Source organism: Polypterus senegalus, chromosome 13, assembly GCF_016835505.1.
Source record: "Polypterus senegalus isolate Bchr_013 chromosome 13, ASM1683550v1, whole genome shotgun sequence".
Taxonomy (NCBI): domain Eukaryota; kingdom Metazoa; phylum Chordata; class Cladistia; order Polypteriformes; family Polypteridae; genus Polypterus; species Polypterus senegalus.
The window spans coordinates 99129475-99151072 of NC_053166.1; the positions used below are offsets into that span (position 1 = coordinate 99129475).

Below are 21598 nucleotides of genomic sequence, written 5' to 3' on the forward strand. Positions count from 1 at the left end.
TTAGGTTTGTAATGTGTAAAATGATATATATATATATATATATATATATATATATATATATATATATATATATATATATATATATATATATATATATATATATCTGCTCAAAAATTAAAGGAACACTTTGAAAACACATCAGATCTCAATGGGAAAAAGAAATCCTCCTGGATATCTATACTGATATAGACTGGGTAATGTGTTGGGAACGAAAGGATGCCACATCGTTTGATGGAAATGAAAAATGATCAACCTATAGAGCCCTGAATTCAAAGACGCTCCAAAAATCGGACTAGCCTGCCACATAATTTTTTCACTTTATTTTGCCAAAATTTAATTGCAGCAACTCAAAATTGTACGCAGCACTTTGTATGGCCCCTGTGTTCTTGTATACATGCCTGACAACATCAGTGCATGCTTCTAATGAGATGACAGATGGTGTTGTGGGGGATCTCCTCCCAGATCTGGACCAGGGCATCACTGAGCTCCTGGACAGTCTGAGGTGCAACCTGGTGGCATTGGATGGACCAAAACAATGTCCCAGAGGCGTTTTATTGGATTTAGGTCAGGAAAGTGTGGTGGCCAGTCAATAGTATCAATTCCTTCATCCTCCAGGAACTGCCTGCATACTCTCACCACATGAGGCCAGGAATTGTCGTGCACCAGAAGCCACTGTACCAGCATAGGGTCTGACAATGGGTCCAAGGATTTCATCCTGATACCTAATGGCAGCCAAGGTGCCTTTGTCAAGCCTGTAGCAGTCTGTGTGACCCCTCCATGGATATGCCTCCCCAGACAATCATTAACCCACCACCAAACTGCTCATGCCGAATGATGTTACAGGCAGCATAATGTTCTCCATGGTTTCTCCAGACCCATTCACTTCTGTCACGTGCTCAGGGTGAACCTGCTCTCATCTGTAAAAAGCACAGGGCACCAGTGGTGCATCTGCCAATTCTGGTATTCTATGGCGAATGCCAATCGAGCTGCATGCTGCTGGGCAGTGAGCTCAGGGCCCATTAGAGGACATGGGGCCCTTGGGTCACCCTCATGAAGTCTTTCTGGTTGTTTGGTCAGAGACCATATACAAAGAAATATGCAGTTAAGTTATAAGCAGCATTCTAAATTCATTAGACAAAAAAAAAAAACCTTCAGATATAGTAAGTTAAGTGCTTAATGCAGAAAATCATAATTTTATGTTTTGCCTTTACCTGTTTCATTTTGGCAAGCTCACGGCGGGTATGTTCATCATTTCGGAGATCTTTCTTGTTTCCCACAAGTATAATGGGCACATTGGGACAAAAGTGCTTCACCTCAGGAGTCCATTTCTCAGGAATATTCTCTGTGGGTTGAGACAACAGGAAGCAAATTACATATATAAATACATACATTCTCAAAACTACTTAAAAACAACCATTTTTAACACTTCTGCATTGATAAACTGAAACGTTTGATGGCTGGGATATATGGTTATATTATTACAAAGTCTGAAATGAAGTCAAGAGTTTCTGTAGTGTTCCTTTCTGTTCTACTTCAAAACAACCAACTATTTTAAAGTTTTCATGACTTACCAGTTGATAAAGGTGAACAAAAAGAAATGGACTTGCAAAATAAGATGCAAAGGTTCAGTGTTTCATGTTAATCAAGGTTTTGTATGTAGTCTGTATTTTACCGATTATGACTATCTTCAATTTGTACATTGTAGTCTCTCAAAACTGGCACTGTCCCATCCTGCTTTAAGTGTAACTGCTGGGGAGATGTGGAAGCAAGGACAGCTTTCCGTGTATGACAGATAATAAAGCCATCTGGGAGATGACTTTTGACATGTTCTTTTTGATGTGCCACCTGAAATACAAGAAACAGGCATGGAAAAAGTGTGCAACACTGATATGTTGACAGACCATGATTATGCTTGTCCTCCTTTAGGTATGCTTGTGTGTTTTCATGATCTTTTTTTAATGTAATCTTTATTAAAACTGTACCACTTATGTGCCGTTATATTTGTATTATCAAAAAAGCAAAATAACTTACTATATAGTAAGGGTAGTCTTATCATACTTTAATATAAGAGACAGTTACTAATTACTAGAAGGCTGGCTAATGTAAGCACATTACACACTGTTTGTGTTTATGTTTATGGAGTTGCAAGAACTTTAGCCATTGGAGCCAAGTTGCTTTGGTGGGGAGATAAGTTGAATTGACAGTATTGGTTTTCAATGCAATTTCTGCTGTTACAATTACACAAAGAAATATTTGTGGAAAACATAATGTGGTAAGCAGATTTAGACAATGGTTGAATAGATGCTGCCTTCATAATTATCTGTTTTGTCTGATTTATTCGTATTGTCAAGTTGCTAGGCCCAAGAAAAAAAATCAGTTCCCTATAGTTTTCATCATAATTCTTTTAATTAAGTATGCCCAATAACATTACCTAACACTATTACATAATAGAGACCAAAATTGTCATGGGTAAACCATCACTCTATTCTTGGGCACTACGTCACATCATTGAAGGACCGTTGAATAGTTATTATTGTATGCAATAAACTGCATTTTTGTGTGTTTACATTATGATGGTGTGCTATGTAAAAGATGCATGAAATAAATGTGGCTTACCTGATAGATATCAATTACAACAGGAAACCCTGCATGATATAAATTCCCAATTGCTAGTGACAAAATAAAAATGTCCCCACTACTACATTTTAATTTAAAATGTAATTTTTTAAATGAAAATGATCTCCACACACACTAACATCTTCCCATCATTTATGAAACTCTCTCCATCCACACTAAAATGACCAAAAATGCATATGATGGAGAGGTTGGTTTATACTGGGCAAACATGCATCGGTAGAAAAAAAAAAAACCTTTGAAGAGACAGCAACACTGCTGGTCAAAAGACTTAGCAAAACTGTAATGACCAGTAAACTATTTGCCTTTTGCAAATGTATGCAGCATTTTAACCTTACAAAACACAATTTATATGCATACAGGAAAGTAACACAACAAGAGCCATTGAAAGCAACTTTTATTTCAGCTATGCTAGTATATGTGTTTCTTTTGTGGAGGTAACCAATCAGGGAATGAGATATTGTAATGGGCAGGATCTAATCAGGGAAGGACTATGTAATAAACAGGAACAAATCAGAGCACAATTTGAGTAGGCATTTTTGAAGTTCATGGTTTCACATGTCTACACTGCAATGCATAGTCAGTATATGGCCTTAGACAGCATTTTCAAAAGTGTCAGAATAAAGTTTTTAAAAGTAAACACAGTAGTGTGGACTTTGCCAAAATTGTTCTGGTATCAGTGAATTGTATGATTCATTATGCTCAAAATGGACAGCATCAAAGACTATTGTTGCCAAAATAAGCTTTAACTTCCCACAGTCCTATGCTTTATGAAGCAAATATAGGAGAAAAAAAAGTTGCCTCCTTTTCAAGACAAACTAGAATTGAAAACACCATAATGATTTAATACACTTTTAATTGCAAAGAAATGTGTTTTACAACTGCAGCTGATTAGGATAATTCTGATCTCATACACTGTATGTGTGATATATTTAGATGAACTAATGTAGGCAACAAAAATACTACCTTGTTATAGTTCTGTATATACAGTCAGTCCACCCACTTTAGCACCCCTAATCCCCTCTTACTCCAGCATCCTTGATGCGACACTATGACATCACACTACACACCACTTTCCTCTTGATAACATGAAGTATGCCATTGTTGAAGCAATGGGGTGTGTTTGGGGGGGAGGATGGGTCCTCGGAGAGGTCCAGATAGGTAGGTAGATTATTTGCTGCAGGGGTAAATTTGGCTTGGTATAGAAGATCATTAAATAATACATACACATACACACACACACACACACACACGTCTGAACACACCAGAATGACTAAAAAGGAAAAAAATATGTATCCTGTCAATACACAAATCAAAGAAATGTAGTTTTCTAAGAAAAGAAATGCCACTCTGCCCTTTCTAATTGTATATAGTTGCCCTATAGTTAGGAGACCAGTTCAACCCATCATTAATGTGGACCCTCAAGTACTTGTAGGATTGCAAAACCTCTATATTCACTCACTGAATAGTTAGCAGACATACAGTGCATTCAGAAAATATTCACAGCACATCACTTTTTCCACATTTTGTTATTTTAGAGCCTTACACCAAAATGGATTAAATTCATTTTTTTCCTCAGAATTCTACACAACAGCGCTCAGGATGTCTCTGTACATTGCTGCAGTCATCTTTCCCCTTTATCCTGACTAGTCTCCCAGTTCCTGCCACTGAAAAACATCCCCACAGAATGATGCTGCCACCTCTATGCTTCACTGTAGGGATGGTATTGGCCTGGTGATGAGCGGTGCCTGGTTTCCTCCAAATGTGAAGCCTGGCATTCACACCAAAGAGTTCAACTTCTGTCTCATCAGACCAGAGAATTTTGTTTCTCATGGTCTGAGAATCCTTCAGGTGCCTTTTGGCAAACTCCAGGCAGGCTGCCATGTACCTTTTACTAAGGAGTGGCTTCTGTCTGGCCACTCTACCATACAGGCCCGATTGATGGATTGCTATTGAGATGGTTGTCCTTCTGGAAGGTTCTCCTCTCTCCACAGAGGACCTCTGGAGCTCTGACAGAGTCACCATCAGGTTCTTGGTCAACTCCCCGACTAAGGCCCTTCTCCCCCGATCACTCAGTTTAGATGGCCGGTCAGCTCTAGGAAGAGTCCTGGTGGTTTCGAACTTCTTCCACTTACGGATGATGGAGGCCTCTGTGCTCATTGGGACTTTCAAAGCAGCAGAAATTTTTTTGTAACCTTCCCCAGATTTGTGCCTCGAGACAATCCTGTCTCGGAGGTCTACAGACAATTCCTTTGACTACATGCATGGTTTATGCTCTGACATGAACTTTCAACTGTGGGACCTTAAATAGACAGGTGTGCGCCTTTTCAAATCATGTTCAATCAACTGAATTTACCACAGGTGGACTCCAATTAAGCTGCAGAAACATCTCAAGGGTGATTAGGGGAAACAGGATGCACCGGAGCTCAATTTTGAGCTTCATGGCAAAGGCTGTGAATACTTATGTACATGTGATTTCTCAATTTTTGTATTTTTAATAATTTTGCAAAAACCTCAAGTAAACTTTTTTTACGTTGTCATTATGGGGTGTTGTGTGTAGAATTCTGAGGAAAAAAATTACTTTAATCCATTTTGGAATAAGGCTGTAACATAACAAAATGTGGAAAAAGTGATGCGCTGTGAATACTTTCCAGAAGGTGTCTCATCAATACATCCGAGAGTCATCTGAGAATTTCTGAGAGTGATACAACATGATGTTTTATTTATAGTCCAAGGTATAGAAGGTGAAGAAAAAAAGGAGACAGGAGTGCTCCTTGTGGTGTTCCATTGTTGCTCAGATCCATAGAAGAAACACAGTCCTTGAGCATCACTAACTGCTGTCTGCTCAACAGATGATATTCCAATATCCAGGACATCACAAGCTTATCCCTTTGTATATCACAGAGCTAACCCTTAATAGAGATGGTTGGATGGTAATTGAAAGCACTGGTGAAATGAAAAAAACATAACCCTTGCAGTGCTGCCTGCATCAAAGAGAAATATCAATTATTATTATTATTATGAAATATATGCAAGACAAAATGCAATATAGCTTGTTTTACATTTATAGGGTCAATATGGTGAGGTTTATAGAGTATAATATTTTACTTGACTGTACCAATCAACATGCAACACATCACACTTGTTGATGCATTAGTAGACTAAAAACAGTTTAATGAATATTTTGTAATGTTACCGAAGAACAAGAAAAAAAAAAGTGTTTTACCTATTTTGTCAAAACAGGAACATTATTTGGTATCTAGTTTCTACTGAACATTCATAAGCTTTACTTATGGATGAAAAACATTCATATTCAGAAGGAGAAACTTTTTATACAAGCTGTATGTGCCTTGGTTCAGAGAGTCAAAAAGAACACTCTGTGTTCTGTATTTAGTAGTGATAATTCCGACTTCATAAAACCAGCACTCACCTAAGCTATCAGGACTATCTATAGAGAAACACATGAGAATAACATCGGTATCAGGATAAGAAAGAGGCCGTAGTCTATCATAATCTTCTTGTCCAGCAGTGTCCCACAAAGCCAGCTCTACCTAAAAGATAATAAAAAATTAAAACCACCAGGTACTATAGTAATTAATGTAATGGTCCACAACAGCTTCACTAAAGGGACAGTAGCTTAATTTTAGTTCTGTTCTTATCATTAACATTCTAAACATTTAAATCACAAACTGAATACAGAGATGAGATCTTGAATATTAATTGTTTACCCATTTATTGAAAGATGAACTAATTCAGAGTTCTAATACATTTCAAAAGAACTTGCTACCAAATGATGTATGTATATAGGTTTTCTCTCTGTAGCATAATTCTTGTTTTACAAGGTAAGAGTAATTTATGAGGAAAAAAAAAAAAAACCTGTCCGCTTACTTAGATTACCAATCATGATACATAAAGTAAATCAAGTCAGACGTTTTGCTTCCTTTTGAGTAAAGCTGCTCTTTGATTTAAAGAAACTAAATCACAATTAAATGCACAATTAAAATTTTTAAATTGAAATTAACTGAATATTAAAATTTAACTGTGATTACCTTCTAATAAACTCTTTTAATAACCTTTGTCTAAATTATTCCATTTTATTAAAATTTTTTGTAAAAGAAATCAGTTAACAGCTCAAAATATGGATTTTTTATTTTGAACCATATCACGATGCAATGCGTTTTAAAATGATATGAAGATGAAAAAATAAGACATTATTGATTTTCTGACTGCTAGATACAGCCAACTTCTCAGCAGGTTCAATTTACAGTGAATTACACTGGTCCAGGCAAAGGAGTTTAAGCATTTTGGGGTCTTGTCACGAGTGAGGGAAGAAGGGAGCAGGAGACTGACAGAAGGATCAGAGAGGTGTCAGCAGTTATGCAGACACATACCAATCTGTCCTGATGAAGAGAGAGCTGAGCTGAAAGGCAAAGCTCCTGATTTAACAATCAATCCACGTCACTGTTCTCACCTATAGTCACAAGGTTTGGGTAGTGACCAAAATAACTAGTTTGCTAGATGCAAGTAGCAGAAATGTGCAAATGGATGGAGACCTAGGGACAGACTCTGGACATGCTGGAGAAATCACTCAGCTGGTCTGGGAACACCTCAGCCCTGGAGGAGTAATGATGGAAAAAAGATGTGTGAGTAGCTTTCCTTTGACTGCTGCCCTCACAACCTGGACCTGGAGAAGTATCAGAAAATGGATGGTCAGTTCAAGGAACACTGTTTTCTTATTAACTCCTTTAGTTTTTCCGCTCAGAAGAATGCGACCTTGGTGCTTCAATTTTTGTGTCTCCAAATGGATTTTTCCTTCTCTTTTTTTATTTAGCTTCCTGATCTCCAATTGGCTACCATTTGGAAAAGTTACTGACAGAAGCATAGAAATCCCATCCTCAAAAGGTGCTGCTGTCAATCACTGTCTTACCACTCTCAGAAGAAAGCTCTAACATGTTAAAATGTATGGAAACCTAGGAAGTGAGAAAAGAGCACACAAGACAGAAACTTGTACAGTATATTTATGTGGCAGTGCTACATTGCTAGTACTATTAATAGACTAATTAATGCATTTCCGTGTTGCATTAAAAATGTAATACTGTGTTAAAAGCATGCTTTAGTGATAATCAGTAGCCATACTTTTTAGTAATTGCGGCATGTATTTACTAATAATAATAATAATATTTACTGAGCTTCTGCAAAAAGCTAAATATCCCCCTTAGGACAAATAAAGTGCTATCTAAATGGTAATACAATGTAAAGTAAATCATCATAAGAAAAGTTATACAAAAAGTCATAGTCAGATTTTTATAACAGTTTACATTTGTAACTTTCAGAACAGTACACAGTGTGTAAATATGTTGACATCTTACCTGTTTACCATCCACTTCAATATCTGCAACATAGTTTTCAAAGACTGTTGGAACGTAGACTTCAGGAAATTGGTCTTTGCTGAAGACTATTAGTAGACAGGTCTTCCCACATGCACCATCCCCAACTATTACTAGCTTCTTACGGATTGCAGCCATCACTAAAAAGTTAAATACAGACATTAAATTGAACTGAAAAATTATACCAAGAGATGTACTAGTGCTCTGCTCAGAGCTAGTTTCACCCTTCTACCTAATCCAATCTCAACCCTGAATTTGTCAAAAACAGCTAATGGATGGAAACAATTTCCCCCAAAACTGTATTCATAAAGCCCTTTCAGGGAATGTAATACATTTCATTTTGACAAAATGATAAACAAGAAAATAAGTAAACTTGACTGGGGTCATGCAACCTAATAAAATAAGTTTTATTATATTTTTACATTTCAGCTTGCTGCAAAATAACTAAACTTATTTAACAACAGAATAATTTAAATTAGTATGGTTGTCCCAACAATGCCAAAGAAAAGAAATCTGGAAATGTGTGTTTCTAAGTATTATACAAGTGCACTACATAAGTAATTAAAAAAATAATGTAAAAAAGTGCAACCACCATACAATCTACAAACCTTCCCCAGCCGGTCAATATCAGTGTTTCATGCACACAGAAAATTTAGCAGCATACAATTATAAATAATGAAATCCAAAACTATTTCTCTCACAGAGGTATACACTATTCGAAAATTCGTTCCATGAAAACTGTGCATGAGAAGGGCTATTCTTTATTTAACTCACTGGTTACAAAATTCATATTTTCCATAAAAGGAAAAGCCTGCACAATGACAACATTTGTCCATATGTTGATGTATGGCTCACAGATAACTCTTTAATTTTACAAATTTGAATCTTGTGCATATTTTCTCAGGCAATGTACAATATAAAACTGCACAGCATCTGGAAATGAATGCAGTGAATTTGTAAATAGTAATAAACACAAACCAGAAACTCCAATCTAGACTTCTCATGTAACGAATACAGACATTAAGGCTGATGCAGATGTGTTTAATACTGCATTCATTTTCGTATTACATTTAATAATATTAGCAAGTGTGCCATTTCCTCTACCTGCATCACTTAACAAACATTTTGGTATATTTTGCTGTGATTTACACAAGTTAGAGCAAAGGTCTGATAAACAAAAGCAAGGAAAACCAAACTATTTTCTGCTTAAGTATATTAATTTATCAATAAGGAGTGAAATAAGCATAGAATAATGTCTGTGCTCCAAATTACAGAAGCTAAGTGTTATTTGATGTAAACATGGAAGTGTAATACATTACATTTCTTCTAGTTCATAAAACCTTTGCAGTGAATAACGTAATGAGCAAATACTGCAATTTAACCTTGACTGTATCAAGCAAGCAGTCGAGGAGCTGGCGACTATGGGAATGAGGGCGTGACTCACTCACCCTTCCTCAACTTCACCCCTTCAGCTATTAGTAGTAGTGTGTTACCAGCTTTACTGTTTTCTTCACTTAGGATTTTTATATTAATACATTTCCAAGCACTGTGGAGAACCACTGATGGGATCTGCAAACCCACGTTCTCTGGCTCAGAAAAGTGATTTGCTATGTGAACTAAACGGAGAGATCTATCAGCCCTGGTGTCATCCGTTGATCTCTCAATCTGTCAGTTGCCATCTTATCTATGTGGCGTCACCACTACAGTCAGCCGCACAGAGAGCACTGTGAGTGCAGCAGTTTCCTGAAGACTGATTTCTCGGTGTCAGACACTACTTTCTCTGCACATCACCACTAAGCAGCCATCCATTTTATCAGAATATTTACCCATCCAAATTAGCAATGGTCCACATTACCTGGGAAAAACTGAGTTCTACTGTATATACACAACAAGCTTTTAACCATAGCTGTACTAACTACATGAATAAAAAAAGAAGTATACAAGTTACTTATCTATTTTGTCCTTTTTGCTTTTTTTTTTTTGAGCTATAAGCACTGTGCACCTCAACAGCAGCATAGGTTGGACACCTTCCCTTTTATCATTGCAGATCAGTTTAATTACTTCGGGGTAAACATCACAAGTAAACAAAGCTCTTTATCAACAATATGTTGCTGTCTGCATGGAAAACCTTAAGCAAGACTTGCATAGATGATCTACCCTTCATCTCACTTTAGCTGGAAGAATTAACACTGTCAAGATGAATATCCTTCCCAAGTTTTTTTTTTTCTATTTCAAAGTATTCCAATACACATCAATAAAAAATTTCTTAAGAAATTTATCATTTATCTGGAATTCAACACATCCACTTCCCCAAAGGACGACCCTACAAAGGCCAAAGGTGGCATGGTTCTACCTAACTTTCAATTTTATTACTGGGCAGCAAATATACAAGCTATAAAAACCTGAACATTGACACAAAGACAGACAGACATACACAGGTTTGGTCCGCAATAGAAATATAAAGTAGTACTGCAGGATTGTTTTCTTTGCTTTGTACCTCAGTAAATACAAGTTATTGCCAGTATACCAACAACCCAATTCTGCTTCATTCACTTAGAATATGGAACCAATGTAGGAAGAACAAGACAGAGAAGCTCATCTGTGGCACCTCTGCACAATAACCACCTTTTTCTACCCTCTCCTATGCAGTTTTTTGTGTATAGGAAACATTTGGGATTAAATCACTTAGAGATCAGTACACAGACAACGTCTTCACATCCTACAAACAACTACACTCCAAATTGAACTTTTCATCAACATTTCTTTCACTACCTCCAAATCAGAAATTCTGCTAAACAAAACTTGCCCAATTTTCCTCACCTCCCACCTACCTCTCTATGACGGAAAATTATTCTTTAGGACTCAGACAGCATTTCTGTAATACCGTAGATCCCGGAATACAGGCCGACCCGGTATATTAGCCGAACCCCTTCTCTACCTACTAAATTACATGTATTTGCCGATGACCTGTATTTAAGCCGACCCCCTTCTCCAAACAAAATTTTCTAAATTTCCTTAAAAGTGTCTCTTCGGGTATATTTATAATGTTTATCGGCGAGAATTTGAGACTGCCGGCATTTTTGATATATAATATAATGTGCATAATTTACCAAAACACCAATCATTTTTCTAATGTACTAACCAAAAAGTTATAAAAAGTGCCAAGCCTACTTCGATTAAGCTAGGAGCATGGCGGCGCAAGGTCGCAGCGCTCAGGGCTCTCCTTTTCAGTGCACTTTTTTGTTGTTTTTGTACTTTTTTTGTCCTTGTTTGTGCACGATCGGTTTGGTGAACATCCGCTACACCATTCAGAACCGTATAGACATCGGTGTCCAGAGCCAGACATCTTTTTCGAGTGTTTTTCATCACACGCACAACATCCCAGACAACATAGCGAGACCAACAGGCTCTCCGTGGATTGTTGTCGGGTCTAGGAGATGACACAGACGGAGGAGGGAAAGAAAGCAGAAGCGGGGCCGCAGGTCCGGCGTTATGCTAAAGCTAAAAAACAACCATACAAGCCCTATACAGAACTTTTTCTGCACTGAAGGAGCTGCTTTTAATCTCATTGTAGATGCGTATAGTGACAATAAAAGGCATTCTATTCTAGAAACAATTTCATACTGTACTCACCATTTAATTTGACATCTTTGGGCTGCAGTAAGGGAGGAGATATTTCCACACAATGTCCATCTTCGTTTCGATTGCGATCGCTTACTTTTACCTTCTCTTCCTTCCTTAGCAATTATGTGTCTTGCTTGCATGGTCTTAATGAATTATATATATAGGTAAATCACTGCAATGACGGAAATTACATCCACAAACACATGTATCTGGGCTCCGACTGACGCTACTAACGCTCTCGGTTGTTTGTTTACAATCGCAAGCGGATACACATGACCGCATCCGTTTCGTATCGCAAGATGTTGATCGTAAATCAAAACAAAAATTTCATTTTAAACTTCCCGATAATTTATTATAAATTTTATTAATAAAATCAACAACTAAAACACTTTTTTGAATAAATTATTTAATTTAAAGTACCGGCATGCAAAGTTACTTCTTCATCTGAAAGATGGCTCTGTGGTTTCGTCATTATTTACTTCCGTATTCAATCGGCAAAGCCGGCATTGCGCTGGAAATCTTGAATCTGAAACGATACTCGTTGTATAAACCGACCCCCAAACTCTAGGACGAAATTCTCGGCTTATATAACGGGATCTACGGTATATAAAAATATTTTAAAGTCTTTCCCTTTCACAGATCCCAGAGTACAGTGGGAAAAGGAGTGGAAGGTAGAAATGCACAGAATTCACTCTAGCTCCAAATGTGCAAAGCATACAATTATTCAACTTAAAATTGTATAACAAGCAAAACTGTCTCGTTTAAAATTGTCCAAAATGTTTCCAAGGCAAGATCCAACCTGTGAACGTTGCAATCAAGTTCCAGCGTCATTGGCCATATGTTTTGGGTGTGAACCAAATTAACATCACCCTGGACCAAAACCTTTAAATGCCTTTGTGCCACAATCCCTCCTAATCCACTAACAGCTGTGTTTGGTGTACTTCCAGATGGGCTTCAAATGGAGAAGGACAAACTGTAAATGCCTTTACTTCACTATTGGCATGTAGACTTATCTTGCTCAACTGGAAGACTCCTAACTGATCTCTTTTAAGTCAATGGGTAACTGATGTTATATTTTATTTGAAATTGGAAAAAAATCAAATTCTCACTTAGAGGATCTGTGCAAAACTTCTAATCAATAACATTTTAGAATACACATTTAAATCGAGGAAGCAGATTATCTTCCATTTTTTTATTCTATTTATTGGTTGCTTGTTTTTCCTACTATTAAAATTTTACTCTGTTGGCCTAGCTCTCTTTCTTATGGGTGGGGGTTGATTTGATTTAAACCTAGATTTGTAAAATTTTACTTGCTTGTGGGGAATGTTGTTTTTAAAAAATAATCCAATAAACCAGATGACCTCTCCTTAAGTTCAAACCAAGAATCATTATGGGGAAAGAAAGATGATTTTAGTGATTTTGAACGTGGCATGGGTGTTGGTGCCAGACAGGCGGATTTGACTATTTCAGAAACTGCTGATCTATTGGGATTTTCGTGCATAACCATCTCTAGGGTTTATAGACAGTGGACTGAAAAGGGAAAATATCCAATGAGTGGCCATTGTCTAGGCAAAAATGCCTTGTTGATGCCAGAGGAGAATGGCTAGATTGGTTTGAACTGGTAGAAAGGTTAACAGTAACTCAAATAACCACACATTTCAACAAAGGTATGCAGAAGAGCATCTCTGAATGCACATCACTTTGAACCTAGAAGCAGATGGGCCACAGCAGTAGGATACCACACCAGGAACCACTCATATCAGCCAAGAACAGGCAACTGAGTTTGCAATTCACACAGTCTCACCAAAATAGAAGATTGGAAAAATGTTGCCTGGTCTTAGGAGTCTTGATTTCTGCTGCAACATTCAGATAGTAGGGTGAGAATTTGGAGTCAGCAACATGAAAGGATAGATCCATCCTGCCTTTTATTAACAGTTCAGGTTTGCCGATGGTGGTATAATGGTGTGGGGAATTTTCTTGGCAGTTTGGGCCCCTTAGTACCAACTGAGCATCGTTTAAATGCCCGGCCTATTGAAGTATTTTTAATGATTATGTCCATCCCTTTATGACTGCAGTGTGCCCATTCTCTGATGGCTATTTCCATCAGGATAGTGTGCCATGTCACAAAGATCAAACCATCTCAAACTAGTTTCTTGAACAGTACAATGAGTTCAATGCATCAAATGGCATCCACAGTCACCAGATCTCATCCCAACAGAGCACTTTTGGGATGTGCTGAAACAAGAGATTCACATCACAGATGTGTGGCCGAAAAGCATTATGTAGTTGCTACAGATTTATCATGTTAAAATGGACCAAAATCCCTGAAGAATATTTCTAGCACCTTGCTGAATTTATGCTATAAGGAATTACAGCAGTTCTGACATCAAAGGGGGTCCAACCCTGTACTAGCAAGGTGTACATAATAAAGTTACCAGCAAGTGTATATTTGGTAAACAAAAGCACACCACTGGACCAATCTGTGCCAAAATGTGCACAGCTCCCTCTAGGCAAGACCTGAAGGAAACTTTTGATTGATTGATTGATTGATTAATACATACATACATACATACATACAGTACTTATTATTAGGGATGTCATGATACCAGAATTTTACTATTCAATTCCAATACCAGTGAAACTGGTGAAACATTTTGATAACATGGCAAAAAACAGAAATCCCATTTAAATGCTTTTTATTAAAAAGTACTTCCATTATTAAAGTGGAACAATATTGTGCCTTTATTCATGACAGAATGTAAAATGTAAATAATAAAAATAAATAAATAACTGACAACTTTATCTAAGCAGACTTACAACATTTGAGATACGACTTGTCCCATTTCTTTTGGTCTCCAAGCTACAAAAAAAAAGACATAGCAGTGCTGGAAAAAGTCCAAAAAAGAGCAACTTAGGATGAGTTATGAAGAAAGAGTAAAATTTTCAGTTTAAGCAAAAGAACATTAAGAGGAGACATGAGTGAAGTGTTTAAAACTAAGAATGGAATTGCATATATGAAAACTTGTTAAGGGTAAATTTCGCACAAACACTAGGTGGTTTTTTTTTTTTTTACACAGAGAACCATAGACACTTGGAATAAGCTAACAAGCAGTGTTGTAGACAATAGGACTTTAGGAAATAACAAAACTAAACTGTTATTTTAGAAGAATTAAGTGGACATGACCGGTATGATTTTGTGGGCTAAATGGCCTGTACTTGTGTAGATGGATGTTTTGTTTTACCTGTAGGAGCACAGTCATACAGTGCAAGCAGTGAGATCTGAACCCACAACCTCAAGGTTTGATGTCCAAGGCCTTCAATTCAATAACACATCATATTGCCTGCCAAAAACTACACCACATTGTAGTAACAGCAGCTTTAAAATACTGGTATACTTATCAAGAAGTTACCCAACTATCATTTAAGTAAACTAGTACTGGCATTCATAAATATTAAAATTGAAGCCCTGAAATGTATTCTTATATTTGACAGACATGGGGATACTCCCCGTGTAACGACTAATGGGGAAAACTCAATCTTGAAGGAATTTCAGCATAGAGTTTATAAAGGATAATATAAACACTAACTACCTAGTTTTACACTGTGCACATTCTAAATTTATTCTCTGAAGTTCTCGCCCAAGTGTCTGAAAAATACCACTTACTAAACATAATCATTCATTTAGTTAATTAGTGATTTCCAAGGTAATTTAGGATAATTTTTTTAATCTGTTTTTTTAACAACATGTTATTAAAGTCTGGTTTATCAGAGAATCATTCTGTTAGGTTTGTAACATTTAATATTGTAGGATTTGCATCACTAGCTGGTTAAAAGCAGTCAAAAAAAAAGTAACGGATAAGTCAAACTGATTCAATTTTCAAAATGTCACAAAATCCTGCAACTTCAAATTTTCTAAATCTGTTTCTCCTTTTACCAATTTTTTTATATTTGTGCAAACTTCAATTTCCTGTGTGAAATCAACCTTGTTATAGCTGTACAATTTTTCTATTACTTCAGAACTCCTCTAAACCCTACTTTGTTGTGCCATTTTCAAAATATCTTCTATGACTGATCAGACTTCTTTAATTGCTGTTTAACTACTAGATTTCATTACACTCTCCAAGACACCTTACAAATATATGATGTGTATTTTCACTATGTTTGACACATTTTAGGGATTACATGAATGGATATTAGCTTGGCTTCAAAGCACAAAATACTTCATTGCTAAATATGCAAATACTAAATTTGTGTGCATTTGTTTGGTTTTTGAAGAACTAAATGCATTTTGGTATTAATCAAAGCAGTTCATTTCATTGTCAGTGTAAGCAAGCCAAACAGCTACTTTGTTTAGAAACTAGCCTCAAATTTTACTCGTTGCAGCTGTTCGCACTGCCAGCACGTAGAATCCTATATACATAACAATGCATGGACCTTGCGACTGCCAACCGATTAGAAAATGGATGGATGCTTAAAAGCAAATCCGTTGACATGTTCAACATAATCAAAAAATGACTGAAAGCTTCACCATTATTTTGTCTTCTCTTATACCATGAGACAATAAGTTGAATGATTAAAACTTGCACCTGATTAGTCATATCGCTTACAAAGCATGCATGAAGCTATTTAACTGAAGCCCTTAATGGAATACAAATTGAAACAACAGAAGCCTGTGCATGTGTTTTTGGCTTTTTTTTTTTCTTTTAAAAATAATAATCGGCCTGTTTTGAAGGAAAAGTATTTCCAGATGCGACTTCTGTTTTTCTTTTCAATATGTAATGATGAGGTGCTTTATCATCAGTACCCTGAGTTTTTCTCATACACATACTGTATACTTTGGCTTCTGCAGTAATTTGTCTGCAAGCAATCATTCATGGTCCAATACCAACTGCCATTTGGTCATACCAATACAGAAAGAAAGCTAGAACCCTTTGGTTTTGGAACACTGGTATTGACTGGTACCAAAAGTATTAAAGTGCTGCTATTCTGACATGTGATAATGTTCACTGACTGCACAGCGGTGGTAAGAAAGTACATGCAAATGAAGGAGTGCATCAAACGATTAAAGGCCATGTGAACAGTGCCACTGACTAATATAAGCGAAGAGAAGGCAGGGTCTTGATCAGTAAAAACAAAGATAATCAAATTTTCCTTATACAGTGAAGAATGAAATGAAGATACAGTCCTAACTTCAATAAAGCCTCCACTGCCAGATGCTGGACCCGTTAGTGTTACCGTGGCTTTGTCAGAATGAAAAGGGCAGGGAGATACAAGTTGAAGGGAAGAGAAAAAACAAACACACCACCACACACTGGCATCTTCTGATCCAACAAAATGGTGACACATGGTGTACTTTAAAGTCATGGGGTCCCTCAATACCCATTTCATTATAATATACGTTTGCATGTTCAGAGGGCAGCACAGTAACACAATGGCAGCACTGCTGTCTTGCAGTAACAAGACCAGGGTTTGCATCCCAGACCCTCCCTACATGGAGTTTCCTCTCATCTAGTGTGTGTTTACTTTGTGGGTGTTCACGCTGTGATTGACGGGCACCTTATCTGAGGTATATTCCTACCTTGTTGCCCATGCTAACTGGGATACGTTCTAGCCTCCCAGCGACCCTGCCCTGTATTAGGCAAATTGGAAAATGTTGTGAAATGTATGGACCTTAAAAGGGGACACTGTGATATCCCGTGTACTGGGAAGTGGCCCTAGCCTACACTCTGGACATCTGATAGTTCATGAACCGAACAGGGTCAGTGGAGAGATGAGACACACAAAAATTGAAGGGTGAATGGTGCAAGTTTATTTACAAGAGTGCTGTACAACAAAAATGCAGTAGTGGGCTTTGAGACACAGTCCTTCAACACTGACACTTCTTTAGAAATAAATAAAAAACAAACAAAAAAGAAAAATACGGTGTATTTACAAAAACAGTGCACTCCTACAAAAACTACAGACACACTCCAATAATGAAGGTTGTCTTTTTATCCATATCTCAAGAAGCTCCTCCAGCAGGAAAGAAAAATGCACAAAAACAAATGCCTATGGAATACTAAAAAGGCAAAGTTGCTTATTTAACTAATGCAAATAACAAAAAGAAATACTGGAGTCAACACAAATTAAAAATTTTACACATCTAACTACCTCGGCTTAATTGATGACATTATAACCAAGGGTCATTTTCTAATAAAATATTCTACTAACTTACATTGATAAAGTGTGATCATTAACAAAAGTAATCACAATAATCTTATTTATAGGCACTGTACATTAGTCTTCTTGGATATAATCTTTTCACAGGTTAGATCTGAGAGAGAAAACTTTAAAAAGGGGAAAAAAAAAAGACCACTGCACATTATGACAAGTTAATATGCTGTTCCTATATTGCTAAAAACTTAGTTAATGCATTAAGGTAGTTATTTTAGATAAGGAATACAGAAGTTTGAGATACTGAGACATTTCTCATGCATGTAGGTTTGTCTACATTGTTGTTTGCCATTTTTTCCTACCATTTTTTTTTTGATAAACATGGGTGTATGGTGCAGTGCGCACTGAAAGTGAAAGCAATGCCTGTCAAACTACTGTAGAGTAGTAAAGCCATAGCCTTATGTTTTTTGTTTTTTTATTTTCTTTATAGCTATAGCACACCTACCTTGAGGGAGGGGTGTGTCGTACAATATCTCCAGAGGAGACATGACTTCTCAAAGGTTCGGGTCTTGCATGTCCACGGTACGCAAACCTGATTTATGTGCTGTTTTGGACTGGAATTGGACGGCGTCTGATCAGGCAAAGTCTGCCATCTATTGTGCTCTGCCAGTGCTGGAAAAGGGAAAGGAGGCAATTCGAGTCTTAGTACAGTGGGATGCAAAAGTTTGGGCAACCTTGTTAATAGTCATTATTTTCCTGTATAAATCGTTGGTTGTTACGATAAAAAATGTCAGTTAAATATCATATAGGAGACACACACAGTGATATTTGGGAAGTGAAATGAAGTTTATTGGATTTACAGAAAGTGTGCAATAATTGTTCAAACAAAATCAAACAGGTGCATAAATTTGGGCACCGTTATTTTATTGATTCCAAAACTTTTAGAACTAATTATTGGAACTCAAATTGGCTTGGTAAGCTCAGGGACCCCTGACCTACATACACAGGTGAATCCTATAATGAGAAAGAGTATTTAAGGGGGTCAATTGTAAGTTTCCCTCCTCCTTTAATTTTCTCTGAAGAGTAGCAACATGGGGGTCACAAAACAACTCTCAAATGACCTTAAGACAAAGATTGTTCACCATCATGGTTTAGGAGAAGGATACGGAAAGCTGTCCCAAAGATTTAAGCTGTCTGTTTCCACAGTTAGGAACATATTGAGAAAATGGAAGACCACAGGCTCAGTTCAAGTTAAGGCTCGAAGTGGCAGACCAAGAAAGATTTTGGATAGACAGAAGCGACGAATGGTGAGAACAGTCAGAGTCAACCCACAGACCAGCACCAAAGACCTACAACATCATTTTGCAGCAGATGGAGTCACTGTGCATCGTTCAACCATTCGGCGCACTTTACACAAGGAGATGCTGTAAGCGAGAGTGATGCAGAGGAAGCCTTTTCTCCGCCCACAGCACAAACAGAGCCGCTTGAGGTATGCTCAAGCACATTTGGACAAGCCAGCTTCATTTTGGAATAAGGTGCTGTGGACTGATGAAACTAAAATTGAGTTATTTGGGCATAACAAGGGGAGTTATGCATGGAGGAAAAAGAACACAGCATTCCAAGAAAAACACCTGCTATCTACAGTAAAATATGGTGGTGGTTCCATCATGCTGTGGGGCTGTGTGGCCAGTGCAGGGACTGGGAATCTTGTCAAAGTTGAGGGATGCATGGATTCCACTCAGTATCAGCAGATTCTGGAGACCAATGTCCAGGAATCAGTGACAAAGCTGAAGCTGCGCCGGGGCTGGATCTTTCAACAAGACAACGACCCGAAACACTGCTCAAAATCCATTAAGGCATTCAGTAAGTACAACGTTCTGGAATGGCCATCTCAGTCCCCAGACCTGAATATAATTGAAAATCTGTGGTGTGAGTTAAAGAGAGCTGTCCATGCTCGGAAGCCATCAAACCTGAATGAACTAGAGATGTTTTGTAAAGAGGAATGGTCCAAAATACCTTCAACCACAATCCAAACTCTCATTGGAACCTACAGGAAGCGTTTAGAGGCTATAATTTCTGCAAAAGGTGGATCTACTAAATATTGATTTCATTTCTTTTTTGTGGTGCCCAAATTTATGCACCTGTCTGATTTTGTTTGAACATTGTTTGTACATTTTCTGTAAATCCAATAAACTTCATTTCACTTCTCAAATATCACTGTGTGTGTCTCCTATATGATATATTTAACTGACATTTTTTATCGTAACAACCAACGATTTATACAGGAAAATAATGACTATTAACAAGGTTGCCCAAACTTTTGGATCCCACTGTAAAAAGACAATCATGCAAGTTTTGCGAAGTCCCAGGCAAACATTTAAAATGAGAGAATAGTACTTACTGGAGAAAGTGCAATGGCAAGCGGGAGAGTGGAAGAGAGAGGCAGCTCCTTATGAAGCGCACACTGGCAAATGCCTCAGGAAATAGAGAGCCAGGAGGAGGGGTCAGGGTCATGACAGTGTGAGCAGCGTAACTATGCGTTTCCTAATTGGGAAATGCGAGGACATCAGTGGGAATTGGGCACCACAATCCCCCTTCGACCTATAAAACCGGAGAATGGACAGATCTCATCTTTTGGCCATGTTGAGTGTTTGACCTTCAACAGCACATCTAATAGAGTGAAGGTGGAGTGGCGAGTAGGAGTTAAAAGTGTGTGCATAGAGACATGGAGGCGAAGGAAAGACATTTGTTTTTGTATAAAGTTTTTTTTCTCTTCTAGATTGTGTGTTGCTAAGAGGAAGAAAATACTTCATTAATTATTTTTTGACTAAGCTCTTAAACTTTTTCTTCTTCCTTTCCTTTCCTGATTTTTGTGTGGTATAAAAAGGACAGAAATTTTGTAAATTTGCTTTTTGTCAATTTTCATCACTTTTCTTGCAGGTGTGTCATAACGACTAGGGTTTTATTTTAAGATACCACATCATTTGGAATTTTTGTTTTTTCACCATTTTTGTTTGTAGAACCGGTTGATAAAGAGCACTCGTTTTTCTTCAATTTTACAATTTTGTGTCTGTCTCTCTGTTCTCACCATCGATATGCTCGATACCTGAACAACAAAAGCCCAAACTGTAGCTTGGTGCCAATTCCCATTACACGGGGTCTGAATGAAAAATATGAGGAAGGACCAGCACTCCTCACTTACAACTGACAGCAGCTGTTGGTCTTGCATCCTTTGTCTCTGAAAGCACAGGAGACAATTGCTTCACTGAGACATGGCTTAGAGCAGAAACACCAGAACCCGCGGATGCGCTGGATGGGTTTAAAATCGTGCAAGCAGAGAGAAGTAGATCCGAAAACAGAAAGAATAAAAGAGGTAGGCCTGATGTTTTTGTGAATGAAAAAAATGTCACCACGGACATATAACTGTTAAAGCATAGGTGTGTGACCCAAATATTGAGCTGCCTGTTGTTTGGCTTATCTCATTATATGCCAATTGCCATTATGCTAGCACATTCCCAAACCATACTCTCCCGCCCCCTCCACCCTGCAGACGCAGCAATTGCAACAGACACTGTATACAGTACAATCCCTCTTAACTGGCCTCACATTAACCAGCCAATGGATTAACCGTCCTGTTAAAATAAAATAAATTTTTTTTTTTTTTTAATCCTGAGTTCTTCTTTATATTATATGCATTTCTTTCTTTCCTGGAAGGTGAGAGGTATTTTAAAACCAGCAAACAGCAAAACAGTGTTCAAATTAAATAAAGTGCAGTGTATCAAAATTCTTCTTTAAAATAA

The 21598-nt window shown here is 37.4% G+C and overlaps 1 protein-coding gene across 2 annotated transcripts in view; it reads right to left on the reverse strand.

Annotated features, from left to right (window-relative positions):
- The window catches only part of rhoaa (ras homolog gene family, member Aa), a 55422-nt gene that overhangs the window by 23299 nt on the left and 10525 nt on the right, over positions 1-21598 (reverse strand). For both annotated transcript variants that reach the window (XM_039776110.1, XM_039776111.1), the window contains exons 2-4: positions 8004-8161; positions 6065-6185; positions 1212-1342 (exon numbers count right to left, since the gene is read on the reverse strand). In XM_039776110.1, coding sequence (XP_039632044.1) covers positions 1212-1342; positions 6065-6185; positions 8004-8159 — 408 coding nt within the window. In that variant the 5' untranslated portion in view covers positions 8160-8161. The remainder of the gene's footprint in view (positions 1-1211; positions 1343-6064; positions 6186-8003; positions 8162-21598) is intronic.